This window comes from Leuresthes tenuis, unplaced genomic scaffold (assembly GCF_036924035.1).
Source record: "Leuresthes tenuis unplaced genomic scaffold, fLeuTen1.0.hap1 SCAF_2, whole genome shotgun sequence".
Classification (NCBI taxonomy): domain Eukaryota; kingdom Metazoa; phylum Chordata; class Actinopteri; order Atheriniformes; family Atherinopsidae; genus Leuresthes; species Leuresthes tenuis.
In genome coordinates, this window is record NW_027325356.1 from 39,577,407 (window position 1) to 39,601,373 (window position 23,967).

The window sequence follows — 23,967 nt, forward strand, 5'->3', positions numbered from 1 at the left end:
TCTGAGTCATCCAGGTCTTTAGACAGGCTTGTAGTCTGACCAACCTATTGGTTTCATCTGGTTTCATAGATAAGTACCACTGAGTATCATCAGCATAACAATGGAAATTTATGCCATGCTGTCTGATAATGTTACCTAATGGAAGCATGTATAAAGTAAAAAGAATCGGTCCAAGCACAGAACCCTGAGGAACTCCATGACTTACTCCAACGTGTGAGGATGATTCTTCATTTACAAGAACAAACTGGAATCTATCAGATAAATATGACTTAAACCAGCCTAATGCAGTTCCTTTAATCCCAATAACATGTTCAAGTCTCTGTAACAGAATGCTGTGATCGATCGTATCAAATGCAGCACTGAGATCCAACAGGACAAGCACAGAAACAAGTCCGCTATCAGAGGCTAAGAGGAGATCATTGGTAACTTTCACCAGTGCTGTTTCTGTGCTATGATGCACTCTGAATCGTGACTGAAACTCTTCAAACAGATTATTTCTATGTAAATGATCACAAAGTTGAACTGCAACTATTTTTTAAAGAACTTTAGACAAAAAAGGGAGATTGGATATAGGTCGATAATTAGCCAACACTTCTGAATCAAGAGTAAGTTTTTTAAGTAAAGGTTTAATTACAGCAACCTTAAAAGTCCGAGGTACATATCCTGTCAACAAAGACCGATTGATCAAATCCAATATGGAAGTGTCAATTAAGGGGGAAACCTCCTTGAACAGTCTGGTTGGGATTGGGTCTAACATACAAGTTGATGGTTTAGAAGAGACTATTGCTGTTGTTACCTCAGAAAGATCAACGGGACAGAAGCTGTCTAAATACAAATCAGGTTCGAAAGATACTTCTAAAGCTGCTCTACTTGATGATACATCAGTGATAATAGTGGGAAGGATTCCATTAATCTTCTCTCTGATAGAAACAATTTTATTGATGAAGAATCTCATGAAATCATCACTGCTGAGAGTTAAAGGAATACATGGCTCAACAGAGCTTGGACTCTTTGTCAGCCTAGCAACAGTGCTGAAAAGAAACCTGGGATTATTCTTATTCTCTTCTATCAATAATGAATAATAAGCAGTTCTAGCTTTACGAAGTGCTTTCTTATACGTTATTAAACTATCTTTCCAGACTAATTGAGACTCTTCTAAATTAGAGGAACGCCACTGTCTCTCCAGCTTTCTTGCAGTCTGCTTTAACGCACGCAGCTGTGAATTATACCAAGGAGCCAACCTCTTCTGACTGATTACCTTCCTTTTCAGAGTGTTGTACGCATTGAAGCTATAGTGCTGTCAACAAGAGAGTCAAGTTCTACTGGAGTAAAATTTAGGTAGCCGTCCTCTTTCATATCAGCACATGGCAGTGAAAGAAAAGGATGATGAAATCAACTCTTTAAATCTGGTTACAGCATTCTCTGACAGAAACCTTCTATATGTAAAATTCTTCTCAGAAGCTGTATAGTCAAGTAATGTAAATTCAAAAGTTATTAAAAAATGGTCAGACAAGACAGGGTTATGAGGGAACACTGTTAACTGTTCACTCTCAATGCCATAAGTCAGCACAAGGTCAAGGATATGATTAAGGCAGTGAGTAGGTCTGTGAACACTTTGAGAAAATCCAATAGAGTCTAATATAGAATAAAAGTTAATATTTAGGCTGTTATTTTCAACATCTACATGAATATTAAAGTCACCCACTACAATGACTTTATCTGTACTCAGCACTAACTGGGATAAAAACTCAGACTCAGAGAATTCAGACAGAAACTCAGAATAAGGGCCAGGTGGACGATACACAACAACAAACACAAGATGTTTTTGTGATTTCCACTTTGGGTGGGAAAAACTGACAATCAGAGATTCAAAAGAGCTAAAACTAATCTTGGGTCTAGGACTGATTAGTAACCCTGATCTGAAGATAGCTGCCACTCCTCCTCCTCTGCCTGAGGTTCGAGGAACGTGAACATTTAAATAGTCAGAGGGAGTTGATTCATTAATGCTAACATGATCCTCCTGCTGCAGCCAGGTTTCTGTAAAACAAAATATATCAATATGATGATCACAAATCAAATCATTCACTAACAGAGACGAAGGGAGAGATCTAATATTCAGCAAACCACATTTAATAGTTTGATGTTTTTGTTCAGTTAAAGTTTTTGTTTTAAATTTTTTTTGCACAAGAGTATTTGCTCCTTTTGTGTTTTTTGATTGAGGGGGGGGGGGCAGCATCAGGTGGGAAGCCGCACAGAAGTGTGTAAGAACAACTCTGCATCCTGGTCTCAACCCTGGGTTGTCATGTTTTTGGATGACTAATAAATTGGTCCATATTTCTAGAAAAGAGAGCCGCTCCTTCCAAAGTGGGATGGATGCCGTCTCTCCTCATCAGACCAGGTTTTCTCCAGAAAGATTGCCAATCATCTATGTAGCCCACGTTGTTTGCTGGACACCATCTAGACAACCAGCGATTGAATGAGGACATGCGGCTAAACATGTCATCACTGGTCAGATTTGGCAGGGGTCCAGAGAAAACTACGGAGTCCGACATTGTTTTGGTAAAATTACACACCGATGCAACATTAATTTTAGTGACCTCCGATTGGTGTAACCGGGTGTCATTACCGCCGACGTGAATAACTATTTTACCATATTTCCGTTTATCCTTAGCCAGCAGTTTTAAATAGGATTCTATGTCGCCCGCTCTGGCCCCTGGAATGCATTTGACTATGGTCGCTGGTGTCACTAATGCCACGTTTCTGACTATAGAGCTGCCAATTACCAGGGTTTTCTCCTCAGCGGGTGTGTCGCTGAGTGGGGAAAATATATTTGAAACGTGGACAGGTTAATGGTGAACCACGGGCTTGACTTTAGGACTATGACTCCTCTTCCTGACAGTCACCCAGCCACTGTCCCGGCTGCTCGGGATCTGCTCGGGGACGACTAACAGAGCGAGCTACGCTATGTGGCTCCGCACTGACTAAAGGGGCCTGGCTCGCTATCGGGTGGTTTTCAACAGTGCAGAGCCGAGCTTCCAATTCAGATAACCTTGCCTCCAAAACTACAAAAAGACTACATTTGTCACATGTACCATTACCACTAAAGGAGGCAGAGGAGTAACTAAACATCTGACACATGGAGCATTTGAAAGTAGGAGATGGAGGAAAAGAACTGGTAGCCATGCTAAGCTAGAGAACCAGACACACCGCTAAAAAGTGAAAAATAAAAACTAAAGATCTGTAAGAGTGAGCGTTAGAATATAACAAGTATGAGATAGAGTTAACTGTGCAAGATGTGTAAATTATAGGGAGAAATAAGGTGATTATTAGTAGTTCAAGAGGAGCGAGAACTTTCACAGTGCACACACAAAGCAACAGGAAGTGATGCAATACGTCTTACCGCAAAGCAAAGCCGTACGAATGGTTCTTGCATGAGGCCCATGACACTTTACATTTCACTTCTCTGCATTTGAACTCTGTGGGATCTAAGCTTGACTGATCACAATGGAATAAATGCATCTCATGATGTTTGTTACAGGTGGGAAAATGCTTACGGAGGCACACGCGCTGTGTTTATTCCACACCTGGTGCAAACTCTGAAGCATTTCGCACAAGACATGGGACTACCATTGACTGTAAGTTACCTCCAGAGTCTTCTGATTCTATCTAAACATTTTGTTTACTCTACAAAATCTAAAGAATCTTACACGGACGGTTCCAACAACGTGTTGTCTCATAAGGAATCATCATATAAAGTCAAGAAAAGATGGCTGATTCTTATACTTTTGTTGATATTTGGAAATGTGCAGCCTAACCCTGGCCCTGATATGTTAAATTCAGAATAGAATTTAAGATTCTTCTCCTCACATATAAAGCTCTTAATGATCGAGCTCCATCATATCTTAAAGATCTCATTGTAAGATATTTTCCTAACAGAGCACTTCACTTCCAAACTGTAGGTTTACTTGTTGTTCCCAGAGTTTCTAAAAGTAGAATGGGAGGCAGAGTCTTCAGTTATCAGGTCCCTCTCTTTTGGAATAACCTGCCAGAAAATGTCCGGGAAGCAGACACCCTTTCCACTTTTAAGATTAGGCTCAAAACTTTCCTTTTTGATATAGCTTATAGTTAGGGATGGCTCAGGTAATCCTGAAACATCCCATAGTTAAGCTGCTATAGGCTTAGACTGCTGGGGGACCTCATCTGTCACACCTTTCCTCACTTTGCTCTCTTTTTTCCCCTGTTTAATCTCTCAAATGATTACATGTGACATTATTGTGGTTATTAACTTGTGTTTCCCTGTTCCAACAGGTATCCTTTGAATGGTGTTATGGTGTTTTTCCCCCCTCTTTTCCCTCTTTTCTGTTTTCTCAAACCCCAGCTGGTCGAGGCGGATGGCCACCCTTCCTGAGTCTGGTTCTGCCAGAGGTTTCTTCCTGTTAAAAGGGAGTCGTTCCTTTCCACAGTCGCCACAAGCACGCTCAGGACGGGAGATTGGACTGAAGACAAGTTTCGGTGCAATCTCTTGGTTTCCTTAGCTAGGATATTATTTTTTTAATTGGCTCTATATGAATTCATTGGATTATGATTACAATGAATTGAATTCCAATTGGCTTGAATTGGACTATATTATTTAAGTGCCTTGAGATGACAATTGTTGTAATCTGGCGCTATGTAAATAAAATTGTATTGAATTGAATTGAATATGCAGTGCATTCTAGGGAGTCTTATACCTTATAAGTACCAAATGTTCGTACGGAGCTTGGGAAAAGGGCATTTGGGTACTCAGCACCATCTGATTGGAATTTTGTACAGAATGTTTTAAAAGTCAAAGACCTGATCTCTTTGAATGCTTTTAAATCCAAATTGAAAGATCTAGAAAAGGAATCATCAAGGTGTTGTTGTTTTAGCTGATGTTGTTGTTGTTGATTTTATGATTTTATAGTTTGTATTGTACTTTTATCATTTTTGTTGACATTATTTGTTGTAATATTATTTAAAAGTCTTGTGTCTGTTTTAATTGATGTGTTCTTTGTTCTTTGACGTGTTCTCTGTGCTGTTGTTCTGTCTTGGCCAGGACTCCCTTGAAAAATAGATTTTTAATCTCAATGGGACCTTTTTTCCTGGTTAAATAAAGGTTTAATAACAATAATAATCAAAAATGTTTACTTATTTATTGTTGAAATTAACTGCAGTGATCTCCAAACGGTGGATGTGTGAAACACAATTTTGTTTTTATGTGAGGCATAAGAATGACAAATAAAACTATCTTTATTTTATTTGTTTATATATTAGCTGTCCATGAATACATCCTCCTGTATATATAATTATTCTGGCTCTCTCCATTTGCCTCGGCACTCTGATTTGATGCAGAAGATGGCAGTGGGCAGTGATCATTTTTGCGCTGTTGTTCATCCAAAACAAACTTATTTCTCTGTTGCCTGCGTGTATTTCCTTTATAGCGTCTTTCAGCAGCGAAGCCGGAAAAAAAGCAAATTAAAACAAATAAACAAGCAAAAAAGTAGCCTATGGTGATTTCCGCCGTTTGCTGAAGTTAGAGCATCCTTAGTGACCACCACAACAACGTTCGAAATTAAAATAAACTTTACAAGTTGATAACTAACAAACTCAAGCTTGCATTTTTTGGGTAAATAAAACCCCTTTTTCTCGAAACACAATGTGTCCTCATGACTAACCAACTCGGTCCCTCAAATTTGGTCTTAGAAGTGGGATAAGCTAGTTGAGGACACATAGGTACATATACCTTTCCACTCTCATTTGAGGAAGGGTCAAACATCTCATCTGAATCAAAATTACTGAGTTTGTTCATCTTTAGGAAAGAAAAATTATGTTAAATCAAATAAATATTCAGTAATCACATACATGCCGATACCTACAGCACACTGAAGGTATCGGAACTGCATGGAAAGAACATTGTGTATCTGCTAGTGTAAGTTTTTCTAATCTTCTTTGCCAAAATCAATATCTGCTGTTAAGAAAGTGATCAAAATCAAATCTGTGGGTAAAACCTGTTACCCAAGGGCCTCGGTTAGGCCATCACAAAGCAATCAGAGTATTCAGGGGCTGTGAACGGGTGGTCACTCCCCTCTCTGAAACCACTTGTTGGTTAACTCTCGGTGGGCGGTCCTCACACTAAAGCAAGAGCTTTAAAAACTCACTACAGCACACTGAAGGTATCGGAACTGCAAAGAAAGAACATTATGTGTCTGCTAGTGTAAGTTTTTCTAAGCTTCTTTGCCAAAATCAATATCTTCTGTTGAGAAAGTGATCAAAACCCATCTCTGGGTGAAACCTGTTGGCCAAGAGCCTCGGTTGGGCCATCGCAAAGCAATCAGAGTATTAAGGGACTGTGAACGGGCGGTCACTCCCCTCTCTGAAACCACTTGTTGGTTAACTCTCAGTGGGCGGTCTCAGCCTAGTGCAATTAGCCAACACATAAACGGCTGTGTCCAATTGTGCGCACAACATAAAATAAGGGGTGATGCCTGAAGCGTCAGCCATTCTCGTGTGGAGACATTCTTGGGTAAAGACTGGCGTGTCCACCGAGCAAGGCCACTGAACAAGGCAAACCTGTCCTACTTGCCTCATCCATGTCGCTCTGGCATCACCACCTGCTTTAAAATGGGCCTCCGGCTCGCATAGAAAGTTTCACACAACCAAATGCCACCGCAACCTCAATAACCTCTGCTCTGTGAAGCCCACTTCACTCTATGACACGCCCTTGTCTGTGGGGTTGTGGAATTGCCAAATGGCAGTAAACAAAGCAGATTTAATCATGGCTTATGCCAACCACCTGTCTCTTTACTCTCACTGAGACCTGGATTAAGCGGTGTAGAACGGGCATGCTCATTTCCAAAAAATGGAAATACAACCACCTTCTACTTAATGCTAAATACAATACCTTTGAATACCATGCCATCTTGGTAACTGCACCGGTCAAAATCTATATGGTTGTCGTATATCGCCCACCAGGACAACTTTCTACATGACTTTCTAGATGAACTAGACACCTTGCTCTCTTCTATCCCGGAGCATGACTGTCCCATAATGGTTCTTGGTGACATGAATATCCACCTTGACAGTCCTAACTCTTCAGATTTTCTGACACTAATGCACTCGTTTGAGCTACAACTGCTCAGCAGTCCTCCGACTCATAAAACTGGCAAAGTGCTAAATCTCATTTTCACAAGAAACTGTGCCACAGAGGCCCTGTCTGTCACAGCTCTGCACTTTTATGACTACTATTTCATTCAGTTCAAAGTGTGTCTCCTAAGATGACCATTTGCTTCTACCCCTATGATTTCGTTCTGCCGCAACCTCCGCAACCTGTTGCCCACCCGCTTCTCCTCCGTTGTTGCCGCCGCTCTTCTGACCTCCAACACATTCTCCTCCCTTGACGTTAATGATGCCACGGAGTCCCTTTGCTTTACACTGAGATAATCTCTGGATAGTCTGTGTCCTCTATCTACCAAACCCGCTCGATCCTCCCACTCTCACCCCTGGCTTAATGATACTCTCCGAGCGTTGTGCACCAATCTTAGAGCTGCCGAAAGGAAATGGCACAAGTCAAAAGATCCTGCAGATCTAGCAAAACTCCATGCGCTACTGTCATCATTCGCATCCAGTGTTACTGATGCAAAGTCTTTCTACATTAACAAGATTCATAGTACTACTGGCTTTTTTCCACCTTCAAAATTCTACTTAATCCTCCACCTCCACCACCTGCTACCAATCTAACAGCAGACACCTTTGCCTAATTTTTTACTGACAAAGTGGCAGCTATAAGCAAACAGTTTACCGAACCTTGTACCACAAAATCTGCATGCAGAAGTCCTGAAGTCCTACTGCATCATTTTCCTCATTCACCCCTCTCGCTCAGAGCAGTGTGTCTAAACTTCTCACATGTAGCTGTATTACTACATGCCTGCTGGACCCCGTTCCCACTAATCTTTTCTAATCCATTGCTCCTACTGTACCTGCAGCAGTCACGCATGTGATTAATGCTTCACTGACATCGGGCACATTTCCTACCATATTCAAGCAAGTTCAGGTTACACCGCTGCTCAAGAAACCTTCCCTTCCTCCAACTCATGTGGAGAACTATCGTCCGGTCTCTCTCCTCCCGTTTCCGTTTAAAACCATTGAAATGGCGGTCTTTAAGCAGGTCGCTGATTACCTCTCACATAACAACCTCCTTGATCCAAACCAATCTGGGTTTAAAAGTGGACACTCCACCGAAACAGCTCTGTTGGCTGTGATAGAAGCCTTAAAAGAAGCCAGAGCGACAGTTAAGTCCTCTGTACTTATCCTGCTCAACTTATCGGCTGCATTTGACACTGTCAACCACAGTATCCTTTTGTCCATACTCTCTAGCATGGGCATCACAGGGAGAGCACACTCCTGGTTTGAATCATACCTCACTGGTCGGTCAAGTAGCCTGGCTTGGTCACACTTCTGCAGCGCACCACCTCGACACAGGGGTCCCCCAAGGTTCAGTACTAGGACCTCTTCTCTTTGCCATATACACCACCTCACTGGGCCAGATCATCCGATCACACAGCTTCTCATATGTTATGCTGATGATACCCAGCTCTATCTGTCATTCCAACTTGACGACCACACGGTCTCAGCACGAATCTAAGACTGTCTCTCTGACATATCAACATGGATGAAAGCCCATCACCTATAACTTAACCTCCCTAAAACTGAACTGCTTGTCTTCCCAGCCAAACCAATCAGCATCTGCATCCAAACTGAATCCCTATCTCTTGTTCCATCAAATGTAGATAGAAACTTGGGTGTCATGATTGATGACCAACTAACCTTTACCTTGACCTAACTAACTGGAATCATCCAAGATGGCACGGGTGAGTTCAGACACCGTTGCGACTGCTCCGTTTAGACTTTCTTTTAGTTATTTATATGATTTTCATGTGTCCTTTTTCGACACCGTGGCCCACATATATCGGATATGACCGCACTATACTTTTGGATATAGCATCGTCACTTCCATAAATTTTTTCTGAATTTACGCACGACTGCTCCATCTGGCCGAGGGAGATCCTCCGAGACGTGGCCCGTAACAGTAGATCTACACCTCAGGAAAAAATCAGGAAAAAACACCAGGGAAAAATCTGCAACAGACTGCGAGAGACCTCTGCCCAGTATCCTGCTGGCAAATGTCCAGTCCCGGGACAATAAGCTGGACGAGATCAGGGTCCAGTGCGTTACCAAAGGGACATATGGGACTGTAACGTTCTTTGTTTCACCGAGACCTGTATGCTGTTCGTCTCAGAACACAAAGTGAGGAGAGTTAACCCCCAGTTAACTCTAACCCCCACCCTCATATACAATTCTCCGTCCTCCATACAGACACACACACATAGTGCAAATAATATTACTGTTGTTTATGTTTATGTATTTAGCAGACGCTTTTATCCAAAGCGACTTACAAATGAAGATATAACAAGCTATAAAAAAGATAACAATAAACTACATAGTAGGAACCCACTCATCCGAGTCTGTCAGAGGTGACAGAGTAGAGATAGGGTGCAGGCATAGAAGGAAGTGCAGAAAGATAAAGTGCAAAGATAGAGGGGCTAGGTAAGTACAAGGTAAGTGCTAGGATAGGAGATGCTAGGCTAGCATATCGCATAGCATAGCATATAGATAGCATAGCATATAGTTATGTTGTACTATTTGCCACTATTCATTTATATTATGTATATTCTATTTTATGTATTTTCTATTATATTTCTATTCTTACTGCCAGAAGTCTGTTTTTTATTCTATCTTTCTATTTTTATTTTTGTTTCATATTTTGTTTTATTCTATACTGCACAGTTGTACACGGGAACTCGTTGCAATTTAATTTCACTGTGGGTGTACATCCACATCTGACAAATAAAAATCTGAATATGAATATTTGGCATTGCAATAGAGGATAAAGTAATATAATTTTTCTTAAATATCTTACTTAGTCTTGGTCAATTTTTTATTCATAAATGTAAACTGAGAGATAAGTTGTTGTCAAGCTTAACAAACATCACTTTAACCCTGCTACAATGTTCTAAATGTTTGTTAGGCAATTCTTTTTTTTTTAATTTTGGCCTCTATCAATAACAATAGCATGCATTTAGTGATAATTTCCCTTTGTGGACTATTAAAGTATCACTGAATTGATTAGAATAAATGTATTACAACATATCCCTCACTGAGGGTCTTTTTAAGAAAATTGCTGCTGTATTACAGATCCTTGAAATATATATAAAAAAAGAAATCAGCAAAAAAGTTATTAAATGTTATCTATGTCTTTGAGTTAATTTAAGTGGCCCTTTAGTTCCTTGTTTTTTGTTTCCCTTTGTTTCTGTTTTGTCTTGTTTTTACTTTATCTTGTTGATTTTCTTACACTGTGTACTCAATTATTCCAAACAGCCTAACTCAGTTAGGTGTGCCCGAAAAACCTCCAAAGGGAGGTGACCAGAAGGCATCTTAATGAGATGCCCGAACCTCAGCTGATGGGAGGAGCAGCAGCTCTGCTCTTAGCTCCTTCCCAATGGTTGGGATCCTGACCCTATTCCTAAGGCTGAGCCCAACCACCCTCCAAAGGAAACTAATTTTAGCCAGTTATATCCACAACCTTATTCTTTCAGCCCCTACTCATATCTCGAGATTATAGGTAAGGATGGATCAAATATGGACAAGTAAATTTAATTTTCCAGCTCAGCTTCCTTCTTCGTCCATTGTGGCGAGTAATGAGTGCAATGAGCATTAATAAAATTGAGAATTGTAACAAAATATATCCATGGTGAATTTTCATGCATCGCCATGAAAGAGAAAGTCCTTTTATCTCAAGCGCACAACCCCCCAACCTTCACTAAAACGTGAAGATTATGCCCAGAATATATCCATATCAAAAGATTTTTTAAAGCACAAACACAGTAGCACAAGTGTTGATTCATCTTTGTTTTGCAAAGTGGGTAGCAAAAGTTTCGGCATGGTCTCTTCATTTACTGCTTATTTGGGCTAAATTTGTTTAACCTAAAGGTCACAAACTTTGGCCAATGACGAGGGACGTAAAGTGAGCCACTATTTATGATAACATCTGTGGATGAAGAAACATTGCAATGGCAGGTTATTCAATGAAGTTGTCTGTATTTTTCTCATCCATATTCTTCAATGTCTTTGGAGGGAAAACTTGAAGGAAAGAGCAGGGGGACACTTCAACCAAAAAGATCACAAAAGGACAAATACCAAAGTCTTAACTTCAATAGATTTTATATTGGAAAGAAAAAACTTCAATTAAATGGTGATTTACCTTTGCCAAACAGGTTTTTTAAGGAATGTACTGATGCTTGGTGATAAGATGTATTGCATCACTTCCTGTTACCTTGTTTGTGTTCTGTGGAACTTCTTGGACTATTAAAAATCACTCAATTTCTTCTTATAAGTTACACATTTTTACATAGTTAACTGTATCGCATACCTGTTCTATTCTAACACTCACTCTTACAGATCTGGTGTTTATTTTCACTTTTCTAGCAGTGTCTCTGCTAGATTTTCTAGCAGAAAATCAGAAATACTTAACAAATAATAATAATAATAAACTATAATGTAGCTCATCCAGTCCAGTCCCGTCACCAACTCTGGAGTCGTCTGGTTCTGGCCAAACATCAGTCCGGCTGGTTCTGGAACTGCTAAGCTATCTTGGAAGGAGAGGTTACTAGCACTTCATTTCCATTAAAGAGGTCTTTACCACCTCCTCTCCCTGTCAGGCTATCTTTGGTTCTACACATAAGGAAAGAATTTCGCGAACAGTTGACAACCTTCGTTCACTGACCAGTACTTCCATGCGGTGGTCCTAAAACCACGCCTCACAAGGTCAGCTGTTGTCTGGTGGCTTCCACTCTCTGACTTGAAGACAACGTGGTCTCACCAGATTGCACCTTCGTAGTGGTGTCCAGAGGCGGTGGTTTGGTCATCTGTTTGGTTTCTGTTGTGTGTCATGGTCTGAGTGGGTGTGTATTGTTGCATCATACTCATCTGACCTAGTCTGGCTACTTCCTCTGGCTTCATCACGGACCCCTTCCAGCCCCTCCTGTTTGTGGGATCCTGTGCGTCATCTCCAGATTCTGCTCTCTTGGACGAATGCTGTTTGCCAACACCCACACCTAGATGCTCATCAGTGTCAGAGATCTTAACACATTCATTATGTTCATCCTTTCCCTCTGACTTAACCTTGTCTGTGTTTTTAGTCCGAACCTTAGTGCAGTGATTCTAGTGGTACCATGTGTTGCTACCTTCCACTTGAACTGCCGTTGGCGTTGCTCGCACCACTGTGTATGGTCCTTCTCGTCTTGGCTCGTGCCACTTCCTCCGGAACACTTTGATGTACACCACTGGTCTCTCAACCAGCTGTTCTATGGATAGCAGTTAGTTGTTTCATATAAGCTTTCAACTCTGTTTGCAACTGCTCAAGTGGGGGCACTTTAAAGGGACCCCTCAACTGAGGTGCTGGCATGGGTCGACCCGTTAGCATTTCATGCAGTGTTAGGTGCGTGACCCTATGGGTCTGCATACGATAGCTCATTTGTGCAAGCGGCAAAGCATCCTCCTAGTTTAGTTTAGTTGAAGCGCAGATTTTATTCAGTTTTACTTTCAAGGTTCCATTGATTCTCTCAACCATCCCCTGACTCTGTGGATGATACACAGCCCCACAGCGCTGCTTGATCCGCAGCTGCTGCAAAATGCCCTTTGCAACTTTCTGCACAAATGCTGAGCCATTATCTGAGCTAATCTCTGATGGAATGCCAAACCGGGCGGGGAATCACTTCCCTTACCAAAAACTTTACCACCGTCTCAGCTCCCAAATCCTTGGATGGAGTTGCTTCGACCCATCAGCTTGTTATAATTGGCTTTGTTCTTAGACATTATGTATTCATATTCTGTATTTTACTAAATAACCTATGTTCCTAGCTGGTACTTTTCCACTCTGCTCATACTGCACAATAGATGACCTTAAATGGTCCAAGACCTTAGAATGACATAGCAAGACGAAACAACTGGGTCAGACAAAACATCTCTATTGGAGTAGATAGGTCTGGTACATTAGATCCACGCCTAAAACAGCACTCACACACACACATTGTTTCTCACATCCAAAGAACACAACGAGGACAGTGGTTGGCCTGCTCATGCCACTAAAAACTGGCCAATTGTACTCTGACAAGTGTGAGTACAACCTCAGTGAGATAAAGCTGAATATAAATATGAAATGTTTCCGGATATCGGGGCTCGGCCTGACGGATTTCCTGCGGGAGCTCTGGCACTCCGAGTCCAGCGGGCTAACAAGCTGAAACGATCAATCACCACTTGCATCCATCTTTTACCATGTAATGTTTTAATCATGTCCACATAGTCTATGACCAATAATTTAAAGGGTCCTTCTGGCACTGGAATGTGTCCCACTGGTGTCTTCACACCCTTTCGCACATTGTTCTGTGCACAGACTTCACACTGACCCAACACTTAATCAACCATTGCATGCATGTACGGTGACCAATATCCTTGTTGTTGTACCTTTTTCAATACCTCTCCCCTGGCGCAGTGATGCACACTGTGAACATCAACAGCGTTCCTCTTTACTGGTTTTGACATCTTCATGGTGTGTCTCGGATTTTTGTTTCGAATCATGCTTCTTTGCTTGGTTTATTTCTTGCTGCAAATCAACTGTAGGATACTCAAGTTCTACCCAGTACAATTCTCCTAATACTTTATCGTTAAATCCTGCATAGCAGTCTAAAACTTTGGATGTCTTTCTGCCTGTACTACAATATCACACACTCCTCACCAATATGCCTCCTGATGCAATTTTTTTTACAGTGATTGATTTGTGTTCTGCATTTTTCAGCGTTCCTCTGACAGAAGAATCTCAGTATTTGTTTGTATTCACATATAGAGGTAAGAAGTACACTTACACCAGACTTCCCCAAGGTTTAAACATAGCCCTCATGTGTTTAGCCAGGTCCTTGGACAAGACCTTGAGGGCCTCGCATTGAACAGCACACTACTACACTATGTAATGACCAAAGAGAAGTTTCGGTGCAATCTGTTGCTTTCCTTAGCAAGGAATTTGTTGAATTGGCTTTGTATGTATACATTTTTTTAAACGTTTTTATTTAATCAATTGGATTTGATTGGATTATGAATACAATGAATTGGACTCTAATTGTCTTGAATTGGACTGTACCATTGAAGTGCCTTCAGATGACATTTGTTGTGATTTGGCGCAATATAAATAAAACTGAATTTAATTGAATGCAATTTGTACAGAGACATTATGATACCTTGCATTATAATACTTCCCTATTCAGGAATAAGATGCACTGCACACCGGGCCTCCCAGAATGACTGTATCTAACTGCTATGGCTATGGTATTTTATGACTCATAATTGTGTTTTTTTATCTCATATTTACTCAAATTTAACATAAAAAAGATATATATTTATCCCTGGGGGTAATTAAAAGAGGCACGTAAAGCAGACATAGAATACAAAATTATGACTTTAAAACTCATAATTATAAGACTCATTCACATGTGGCGAAAATGGGCTTCCATAAATGTGATACATCATGTAAGTAATCATACCGTGATAGTCGATGGTAAAAACGAATTAATCCATACTACTATATCATGACAAACAAAACGAGATTATATAGAGTCCCACTTCAATCAAATATTATGGCAGCCCAAAACGCCCCTGTTTATTTTGAAAATAATTTTTGGAAATGCTCTGCGTCAATATGGGTCACTTGATGCCTTATTTACACTGTCTATGGCTCAATTAGCCCAAATGTATTTCAGCTGTGGATACCTATATTGCAGGACCAACACCAATTAACCAACGAGTTAGGAGGAAGTTGAGTTAAACATATGTGGCGATGACTGGAACCACAATGTTTTTTTATTTTCTTTCAGTAATAGGCTACTGAATCTGTTACTGTATTATTTCGGGAAGGGGAACATTATTGCAGTCCGTGGCTGTGTAAAGGCTTGGTTAAACTGTCTTAATTACTTGCCCCTGACGAATAGTGACCAGCCCGCTTTCATCATGTCCTCCTCCACTTCCACGTCAGCCGCACCTAGCTGCCAAAGCAGCCGTAACTCAAGTTGCACAGACGACTTGCACTCATCCAGCAACAGCACAACATGCCTGTCCCACATCCAGGAAAAATATGAGCTCCGACACCTTAACGACCGCCTCGCCAACTACATTCAGAGAGTCCAAGAGCTGGAGAGTAAAAGGTCCTTCATGCTTATTCAGATGGAGGAAAATGATGAATCGAAGAACCGAGAAATGGGCAATATGCGACGACTGTACGAGACTGAGTTGTCGGATGTCCGAAAGTCCCTGGATGCCTTGGCTGGAGAGCGGGCCCGTTTGGAGATTGACTATGGAAATCTACGAGAGGAGTACGAAAAACTTCAAGTCAGGTAGAAGTTTTTATGTTTTCAATGTACGGGGGCCCACACAACCACGTCCTTAAAAAAAATGTATTCAATGGAGGTGTCTTTAAAACGGCCCCACAGACAGGGCTGTTTCTAGCTTTGTGGGGGCCCTATGTAAGATGCTGTTTGGGGGCCCCTTGTTTTCCAAACTGTTGAAGAGATCGCGGCATGTTCATGGATCATGAAATGGATTAGCAATCTATTACACTGGACGAGCAAAACGAGCTACAGTCATGAATTTAAAATTAAACCTTTTAAGTTGAGCCATCAAAGGAAGATAACTGATTTAAAACTTAAATAAATGAAAATGCAAGGAAAACATCTGTCAATAAATAAAACGGATATGGAGTCTTATTAAGAAATGTTTACTTTAAATTCTGAAGGCAAGAACGTTTTCACAGCAACACAAATTTTCACACATCAGAACCATAATAAAATAAAGTAGGGCAAGCCCAAGGTTAACAGAAAATAAATTAGCCTATTGCATATCAATATGTAAACCATAAAGACAAAAAAAAACAACACTAAGAATAATACTATTTGTATTTATATAGGAAATGTAAACCTATATAACATAAAACAAAGTACTACTAGTCTAGTAGTAAAGGTACTAGTACATCAGTCTATTCAAAGTATTAGTATTATCCTCAACATTTCTGCTTCCTGGCTTTCTTAGAAGCAAAGTCAGCAATGTTGTCCTTATAGGACTTGCCCACCCCATGATTCATGCCGATTATCACAAGACCAGTGAGGCGAACCTGTCCCTTAGATTACCCAAGTCAGGTCTTGATGAGCTTCAGCTTTAAAAAGCTCCTCTCTGAGGCGACAGTCGCAGGAAGAGCGCAGGTGATTCTCAGTGCAGTTCAGATTAGGATGCAGTTCTTCCAAGTGTTTTTTGTGTCTTAAAGAAAGAAGCTTTACAACAAGCATGTCATCAGAAGGCTCCTTTCTACCAATAACATTTTCATCTCCAGTGTTTAATGTCCTGCACAGGTTGTCACACTTGTTGCACATGTCATCCAGTTTTTTTTTTTTTGTTTTTAAGTGAGCAACGTTCCAAATCTAGTTCTCCCTTCATGTAGTGTTTTAAACCTATATTTGAAGGATTCAATGGCTGTGTCAACAACCATGTTGAAAAATTGATTTAGCCTCTTTGTGGTATTTGTGATGGACTCGTGTGGGGCTTCATAGGCCAACTGTTTTTTATTTCTTTATTTTTTTGTGCTTCTTAGAATTCATTTTCAGCACTGCCTGTACATTAATTTCCTCACATCTTCAGAAGGGACCTGTTTCTCTGTAAATTGCCAGATTTTACCTTTGTGAGAAGGTCAACTGCCACATCAATGTGCATTGTGGCAGACTGCAGTCGCTTGCTAACATGGCCCAGAATGTCATACCACACTACTGTGTAAATGAGAAATCCGTATGACCAATCTCTTCTGCCAAACTATGGACTTAAACCTTGATCAGAGGATCTGTCACATCCCTGACCTCCAACAATGCCTCCCTTATGTTAGAGGCTTGGTACCGCACAGCCTCTGTGCTGTTAATAGGCTCTTCAACTGTGTCACTCATTCTTCAGTCCAGCAGTCACATGTTCCTTTTTTAGGATTGCCCATTTATTTTTTTGTGGGAATGCTGAAAAAAGGCTGTACAGACAATCCACATGTGACATGTTTATTTTATTTTAGCCAACTTTCATGAAGCAAACACTAAAGCTGGGTTTATGAGCACCCAAATCCTAGCCAGCTGAGTAGCTTTTATGAGGCTAGCTGAACTAGCTAGCAGGACAAATGACAAACTTACTAAAAACTCTGCATTACACCTCCCCTTCATCTGCATCACAAAGAAATGCCTCACCATTATCCTGTCTTTCTTCCTCCATTTTCTTTATTTAGGTTGTTCTCTCCTACTAGGATAGGGTTTTTTTTTGTTTGTTTTTAATGCCATTTTTGTCATCCATGGCCTCACTAACAGGAATGATGTGTACCTGTCAGTCATTCCCATTGTACCTATTGGCAGTGATGTCTGCCAATAGGTACAATGGGAATGACTGCATGACAGTGCCACAAAAACACTAGACACAGCTTATAATTGCAACGTATTTCATTCTTATATCCTACATATATTTTTAAGCCTATAAGAGATAACGATTGGTAATTTTAATTCTCCTCAGATGAGGCTGTATATTCAACTTTAGGGCCACCTAGTGGCTTGTGGGGCCTTATGCATTTGCATAGTCTGCATATAGCTAACAACTCTGCTGGAGATTGGAACATATCATTATTCTGACCTCTTTAGCTGCCAGAAGAAGGACAGTGATCTGGCGACGGCATTGACAAATTGGAGAAAAGTTGAGGAAGTCCTGAACTCTAAGGATGCAGAGTTCACCAAGCTACTCTCTGAAAACAAGAGACTCTACAATGACTTTGCTGATCTTCAGGGCCAGCTGGAAAAGGTATGAATTAAACATGCATTCTACATTCTAGATTGGTACTGTAGTTGTGATGGGTAACTGTCTTAATAGCTTGGCTTGCAGTTTTGGCCAAAAGTCATTCTGACCTAATTATGCTGCAGTGACTGTCTTGAGTGTTAGATGGCTTACAAAGATTGTATGGACCTGTAGAAATATTGGTCTTATAAACTATTTTATGTGCAGTATCTCACAAAAGTGAGTACACCCCTCGCATTTTGTAAATATTTTATCATCTTTTCATGGGACAACATTGAAGATATGACACTTTGATACAATGCAGTCGGTGTACAGCTTGGATAATAGATTGCAATACATTTGCTGCCCCCTCAAACCAACTAAACGCACAGCCATTAATGTTTAAACCGCTTGCGACAAAAGGCAGTACACCTCTTAGTGAAAATGTCCAAATTGTGCCGAAAGTGCCAAGATTTTCTGTCTCCATCATTATTTCAGAGCACTGCCTTAACTCTCATGGACCTAGAGTTCACTTGAGCTTCACAATTACAAGTTGCCACTGAAATCCTGTTCCACTCCTCCATGACAACATCACGGAGATGATGGATGGTAGAGACATTGTGCTACTCCACCTTCCTTTTGAGAATACCTCGGATGCTAAATTGCGTTTAGGTCTGGAGACATGCTTGGCCAGTCTAGCGCCTTTACCCTCAGTTTCTTTTGCAAGGTAGTTGTAGCGAACTCAAGTGTGGAATTTAATACAAACTTAAGATTTTAAATGACTGCAAAATTCTTTTGTGGGGATAGTCTGTGTGGAAATACCAGATGGGGGATTTCTACATCAAAGAAGAGAAATTTACAACAACCTTTGCCCACGAAAATATTTTGGGGGAGTTTTCTCAGCGCTTCTTTCCACAGACCTGTGCCATAAATTTAGGTAAATGCATTAATAGCTTAGTGCTAACTAAGCTGAACAAACAACGAACCCTTTCAGGAGAGTATTTGGGAAAACCAGAACAGGACCCTTCCGACCCTATATGGGTCAAAGTAAACAATGGTGACAGTTTGCCCTGACTCTGGCTCAAGCCAGAGACAGTCGCAGCATGGACCTCTCAAAACGATCTCACCCAGAATCACCTTTTAGCTGAATCTTGAAACTGTATTAAATGTGTTTTATATCTTTGTACAAGTTCTTTCATGTTCATGATATCACAAGCTGCATTTTAATACCTTTTTCATGATCGTACGTGGAGCGATACAGAAGAAATTATTTTGGAAAATGACTAATCAGCTTATGGAGCCACATTGCCCCCGAGTGGTCCGTAGTACTGAATAGTTGAACCCAAAACTAAGTCAATAACTTGCATATGACATTTATATTAAATAATGCAACTGTTAACCAATGTTTTCTTGCTGTTTCTTATTGTATTCTGTGTTTAACACAGGAAAATAACATTGGTTGGTTTGTTATTCATACATCATAACTTTACAGATATCCATCTGAATTTTGAGACCATCATAACCATCATGTTATGTTGTTTTTGATGTCTTTATATCCTAAGTCTATGCTATATCTTTACCCTTTTATATCTTATCAAGTTATGGTGTTTTAGAATCCTCTGAACAAATGTTTATGAGACGAAGGAATGCAGAGAGCAGAGTGAAGAAAGGTGTGACAGATGATGTCCCCCAGCAGTCTAAGCCTATAGCAGCTTAACTATGGTATGTTTCAGGATTACCTGAGCCATCCCCAACTATAAGCTTCATCAAAAAGGAAAGTTTTAAGCCTAATCTTAAAAGTGGAAAGGGTGTCTGCTTCCCGGACATTTACTGGCAGCTTATTCCACAAGAGATGGGCCTGATAACTGAAGGCTCTGCCTGCCATTCTACTTTTAGAAACTCTGGGAACAACAAGTAAACCTGCAGTTTGGGAGCGAAGTACTCTGTTAGGAAAATATCTTACAATGTGATCTTTAAGATAGGGGAGTTAATGAAGAGAAGAGAACTCTGGCTGCAGCATTTTGGACCAGCTGGAGGCTTTTCAGAGAATATGTGGGACAGCCCAATAATAAGGAATTACAGTAGTCCAGTCTTGAAGTAACAAATGCATGAACTAGTTTCTCTGCATCACACTGAGGCAGGATGTTCCTGATTTTAGCAATATTACGAAGGTGAAAGAAGGCAGTCCTAGAAACCAGTTTTATATGTGCGTCAAATGATAAATTCTGGTCAAAAATAACTCCAAGGTTCCTCACTGTAGAACTAGAAGCCAAGGAAATACCATCTAGAGTAACTATATAACTAGACCATTTCTCCCTGAAGCGCTCAGGTCCAAAGAGAACAACTTCAGTTTTGTCTGAATTTAGAAGCAGACAGTTCTGAGTCATCCAGGTCTTTAGGTCTTTAAGACAGGCTTGTAGTCTGACCAACTTATTGGTTTCATCTGGTTTCATAGACAGGTACAGCTGAGTATCATCAGCATAACAATGGAAATTTATGCCATGCTGTCTAATAATGTTACCCAATGGAAGCATGTATAAAGTAAAAAGAATCGGTCCAAGCACAGAACCCTGGGGAACTCCATGACTTACTCCAACGTGTGAGGAAGATTCTTCATTTACAAGAACAAACTGGAATCTATCAGATAAATATGACTTAAACCACCCTAATGCAGTTCCTTTAATCCCAATAACATGTTCAAGTCTCTGTAACAGAATGCTGTGATCGATCGTATCAAATGCAGCACTGACATCCAACAGGACAAGCACAGAAACAAGTCCGCTATCAGAAGCTAAGGGGAGATCATTGGTAACTTTCACCAGTGCTGTTTCTGTGCTATGATGCACTCTGAATCCTGACTGAAACTCTTCAAACAGATTATTTCTATGTATATAATCACAAAGTTGAGCTGCAACTATTTTTTAAAGAACTTTAGACAAAAAAGGTAGATTGGATATCGGTCGATAATTAGCCAACACTTCTGAATCAAGAGTAGGTTTTTTAAGTAAAGGTTTAATTACAGCAACCTTAAAAGTCTGAGGTACATATCCTGTCAACAAAGACCGATTGATCAAATCCAATATGGAAGTGTCAATTAAGGGGAAAACCTCCTTGAACAGTCTGGTTGGGATTGGGTCTAACATAAAAGTTGATGGTTTAGAAGAGACTATTGCTGTTGTTAGCTCAGAAAGATCAGCTGGGCAGAAGCTGTCTAAATACAAATCAGGCTGTAAAGATACTTCTAAAGCTGCTCTACTTGATGATACATCAGTGATAATAATGGGAAGGATTCCATTAATCTTCTCTCTGATAGAAACAATTTTATTGAAGAATCTCATGAAATCATCACTGCTGAGAGTTAAAGGAATACATGGCTCAACAGAGCTCAGACTCTTTGTCAGCCTGACAACAGTGCTGAAAAGAAACCTGGGATTATTCCTATTCTCTTCTATCAATGATGAATAATAAGTAGTTCTAGCTTTATGAAGGGCTTTCTTATTTGTTGTTATACTATCTTTCCAGACTAATTGAGACTCTTCTAAATTAGAGGAACGCCACTGTCTCTCCAGCTTTCTTGCAGTCTGCTTTCAAGCACGCAGCTGTGAATTATACCAAGGAGCCAACCTCTTCTGACTGATTACCTTCCTTTTCAGAGGGGCAACATTGTCCAGTGTTGTACACATTGAAGAATTGAAGAGAGTCAAGTTGTACTGGAGTAAAATTTAGGTAGCTGTCATATCTGCACATGGCAGTGAAGAAAAGGATGATGAAATCAACTCTTTAAATCTGGTTACAGCATTCTCTGACAGACACCTTCTATATGTAGAATTCTTCTCCGAAACCGTGTAGTCAAGTAACGTAAATTCAAAAGTTATCAAAAAAATGGTCAGACAAGACAGGGTTATGAGGGAACACTGTTAACTGTTCACTCTCAATGCCATAAGTCAGCACAAGGTCAATGGTGTGATTAAGGCAGTGAGTAGGTCTGTGAACACTTTGAGAAAATCCAAGAGTCTAATATAGAATAAAAGTTAATATTTAGGCTGTTATTTTCAACATCTACATGAATATTAAAGTTATCCACTACAATGACTTTATCTGTACTCAGCACTAACTGGGATAAAAACTCAGACTCAGAGAATTCAGACAGAAACTCAGAATAAGGGCCAGATGGACGATACACAACAACAAACCCAAGAGGTTTTTGTGATTTCCACTTTGGGTGGGAAAAACTGACAATCAGAGATTCAAAAGAGCTAAAACTAATCTTGGGTCTAGGACTGATTGGTAACCCTGATCTGAAGATAGCTGCCACTCCTCCTCCTCTGCCTGTGGTTCGAGGAACGTGAACATTTAAATAGTCAGAGGGAGTTGATTCATTAATGCTAACATGATCCTCCTGCTGAAGGCAGGTTTCGGTAAGACGAAATATATCAATTTACATTTACTAACAGACTTCGAAAGGAGAGTTCTAATATTCAGCAAACTACAAAAAAAAAAAAAAAAGCTGTCCTCTGGATGGGAATATATTGTACACCAAAACTTGCATGACCTTTTAGCATTGATAGGGTCTTTCCAAATGAGAAAGTTGTCAGTTCCATAGGTACCAATGCAGAACAGTTTCTCACTGTCTGTCCATTTTTAATGAGTTTTGGCTCAGAGAAGATGTTTACAGATGGCTTGTTTGCATGATGGAGCTTTAACCTGCATTTGTGACTGGCACAATGAACTGTGTTCACAGACTTGTTTTGTAGAAGATTTCCTAAACCTATGCAGTAATTTTCATGACAAAATAATAGCTGTTTTTAATGCAGCACTGCGTGAGGGACTGCAGATCATGGGCATCCAATGTTAATTATCAGTCCCGAGCCTCATGCACATACATGTACTGAAGATGATAGAATATTCAGTTTGAAATATTATACTTAGTTTTTTTTTTTTTTTTTGCAGTTTGCTGAACCACTTACAATATTTACTTCTGAGAGAGTACCCTGGGTGAGTTTCTTTTGTTGTTGCCCTCAAACCGTGATAAATAAATCCACTCCTCCTCCTATTGATTTATTAATGGATATGATGTAATAATTGTTATAGGGTTGCCTTTTTTTTTTCTCCATTTAACGACTTCTGCAAATTCAACAATTTATATACCCAAATGTTCAGTTCTTTCTGGAGAAAGACATATCTTTTGGTGTTTCTAATTTTTATACACATTTCTTTAAATATTAAGCTTTTTATTCAAAGTTTCCCATCATTGAAATTAATATAAAAAGCTCTCTGCTCTTTCCATCTCCATTCAACTTTTAAATGGGTCACAAGACATTTGGTTATTACTGTTCATTTCAGTTTTTTTTCTCCAAATTTTGAAATGTTTTTTTTTTTTTTTTTTTTTTTTTAAAATAGTAATTTAAATAAAAAAAACATGAAAAATTAAGTTTCTTCAGGAATCTCCTATATATTTCAATGTAGACAGTTAGAATAGACTACAAAAATACTTTATTCATGCCCCAGCTCAAATTTTTTTAATATTTACAATGATTGTATATTAGAACAATAAAACTACTACTATGAACGATTAGATAAATGAGTAAATATATTAATTTGTTTATTAAATTGGACAAAAACATGTCAGCAGTCACTGTTAAAAAGCCTTATGGCTGTGGGGACAAAGGACCTTCTGAATCTCTGTCCTGCAGCGCAGTGAGATGAGCGGCAACTGCTCCCCTATCCTGCCAGGATGCTGTGGAGAGGATGTGAGATGTGAATTTGTAAGTGGAGAGATCAAAGGGTAATATGACACACGGATTTAAAGGTAATTCTAGAATTCAAAGTTGTTCCCCCAAGGAAATTCCTCTTCAATAACTTTCAAATACAAATTACACATCAACATAGTTAAATTTGTCCTGTTTCAGGCAATTTGATTACCAAAGTACTGAGACTAACATAATTTGAGTTTTAAGCATCCAAGGGAGAGAGTGCCAAACTTCTTCACTTGCTGCAATGTTACTTTTA

At 39.9% G+C, this 23,967-nt stretch overlaps 1 protein-coding gene across 1 annotated transcript in view; it reads left to right on the plus strand.

Annotated features, from left to right (window-relative positions):
- The first annotated feature begins 15,129 nt into the window (after positions 1–15,129).
- LOC140302300 (lamin-B3-like) overlaps positions 15,130–23,967 on the plus strand; it is a 35,828-nt gene continuing 26,990 nt past the window's right edge. The window contains exons 1-2 of the mRNA XM_072381135.1: positions 15,130–15,512; positions 17,829–17,985. Coding sequence (XP_072237236.1) covers positions 15,130–15,512; positions 17,829–17,985 — 540 coding nt within the window. The remainder of the gene's footprint in view (positions 15,513–17,828; positions 17,986–23,967) is intronic.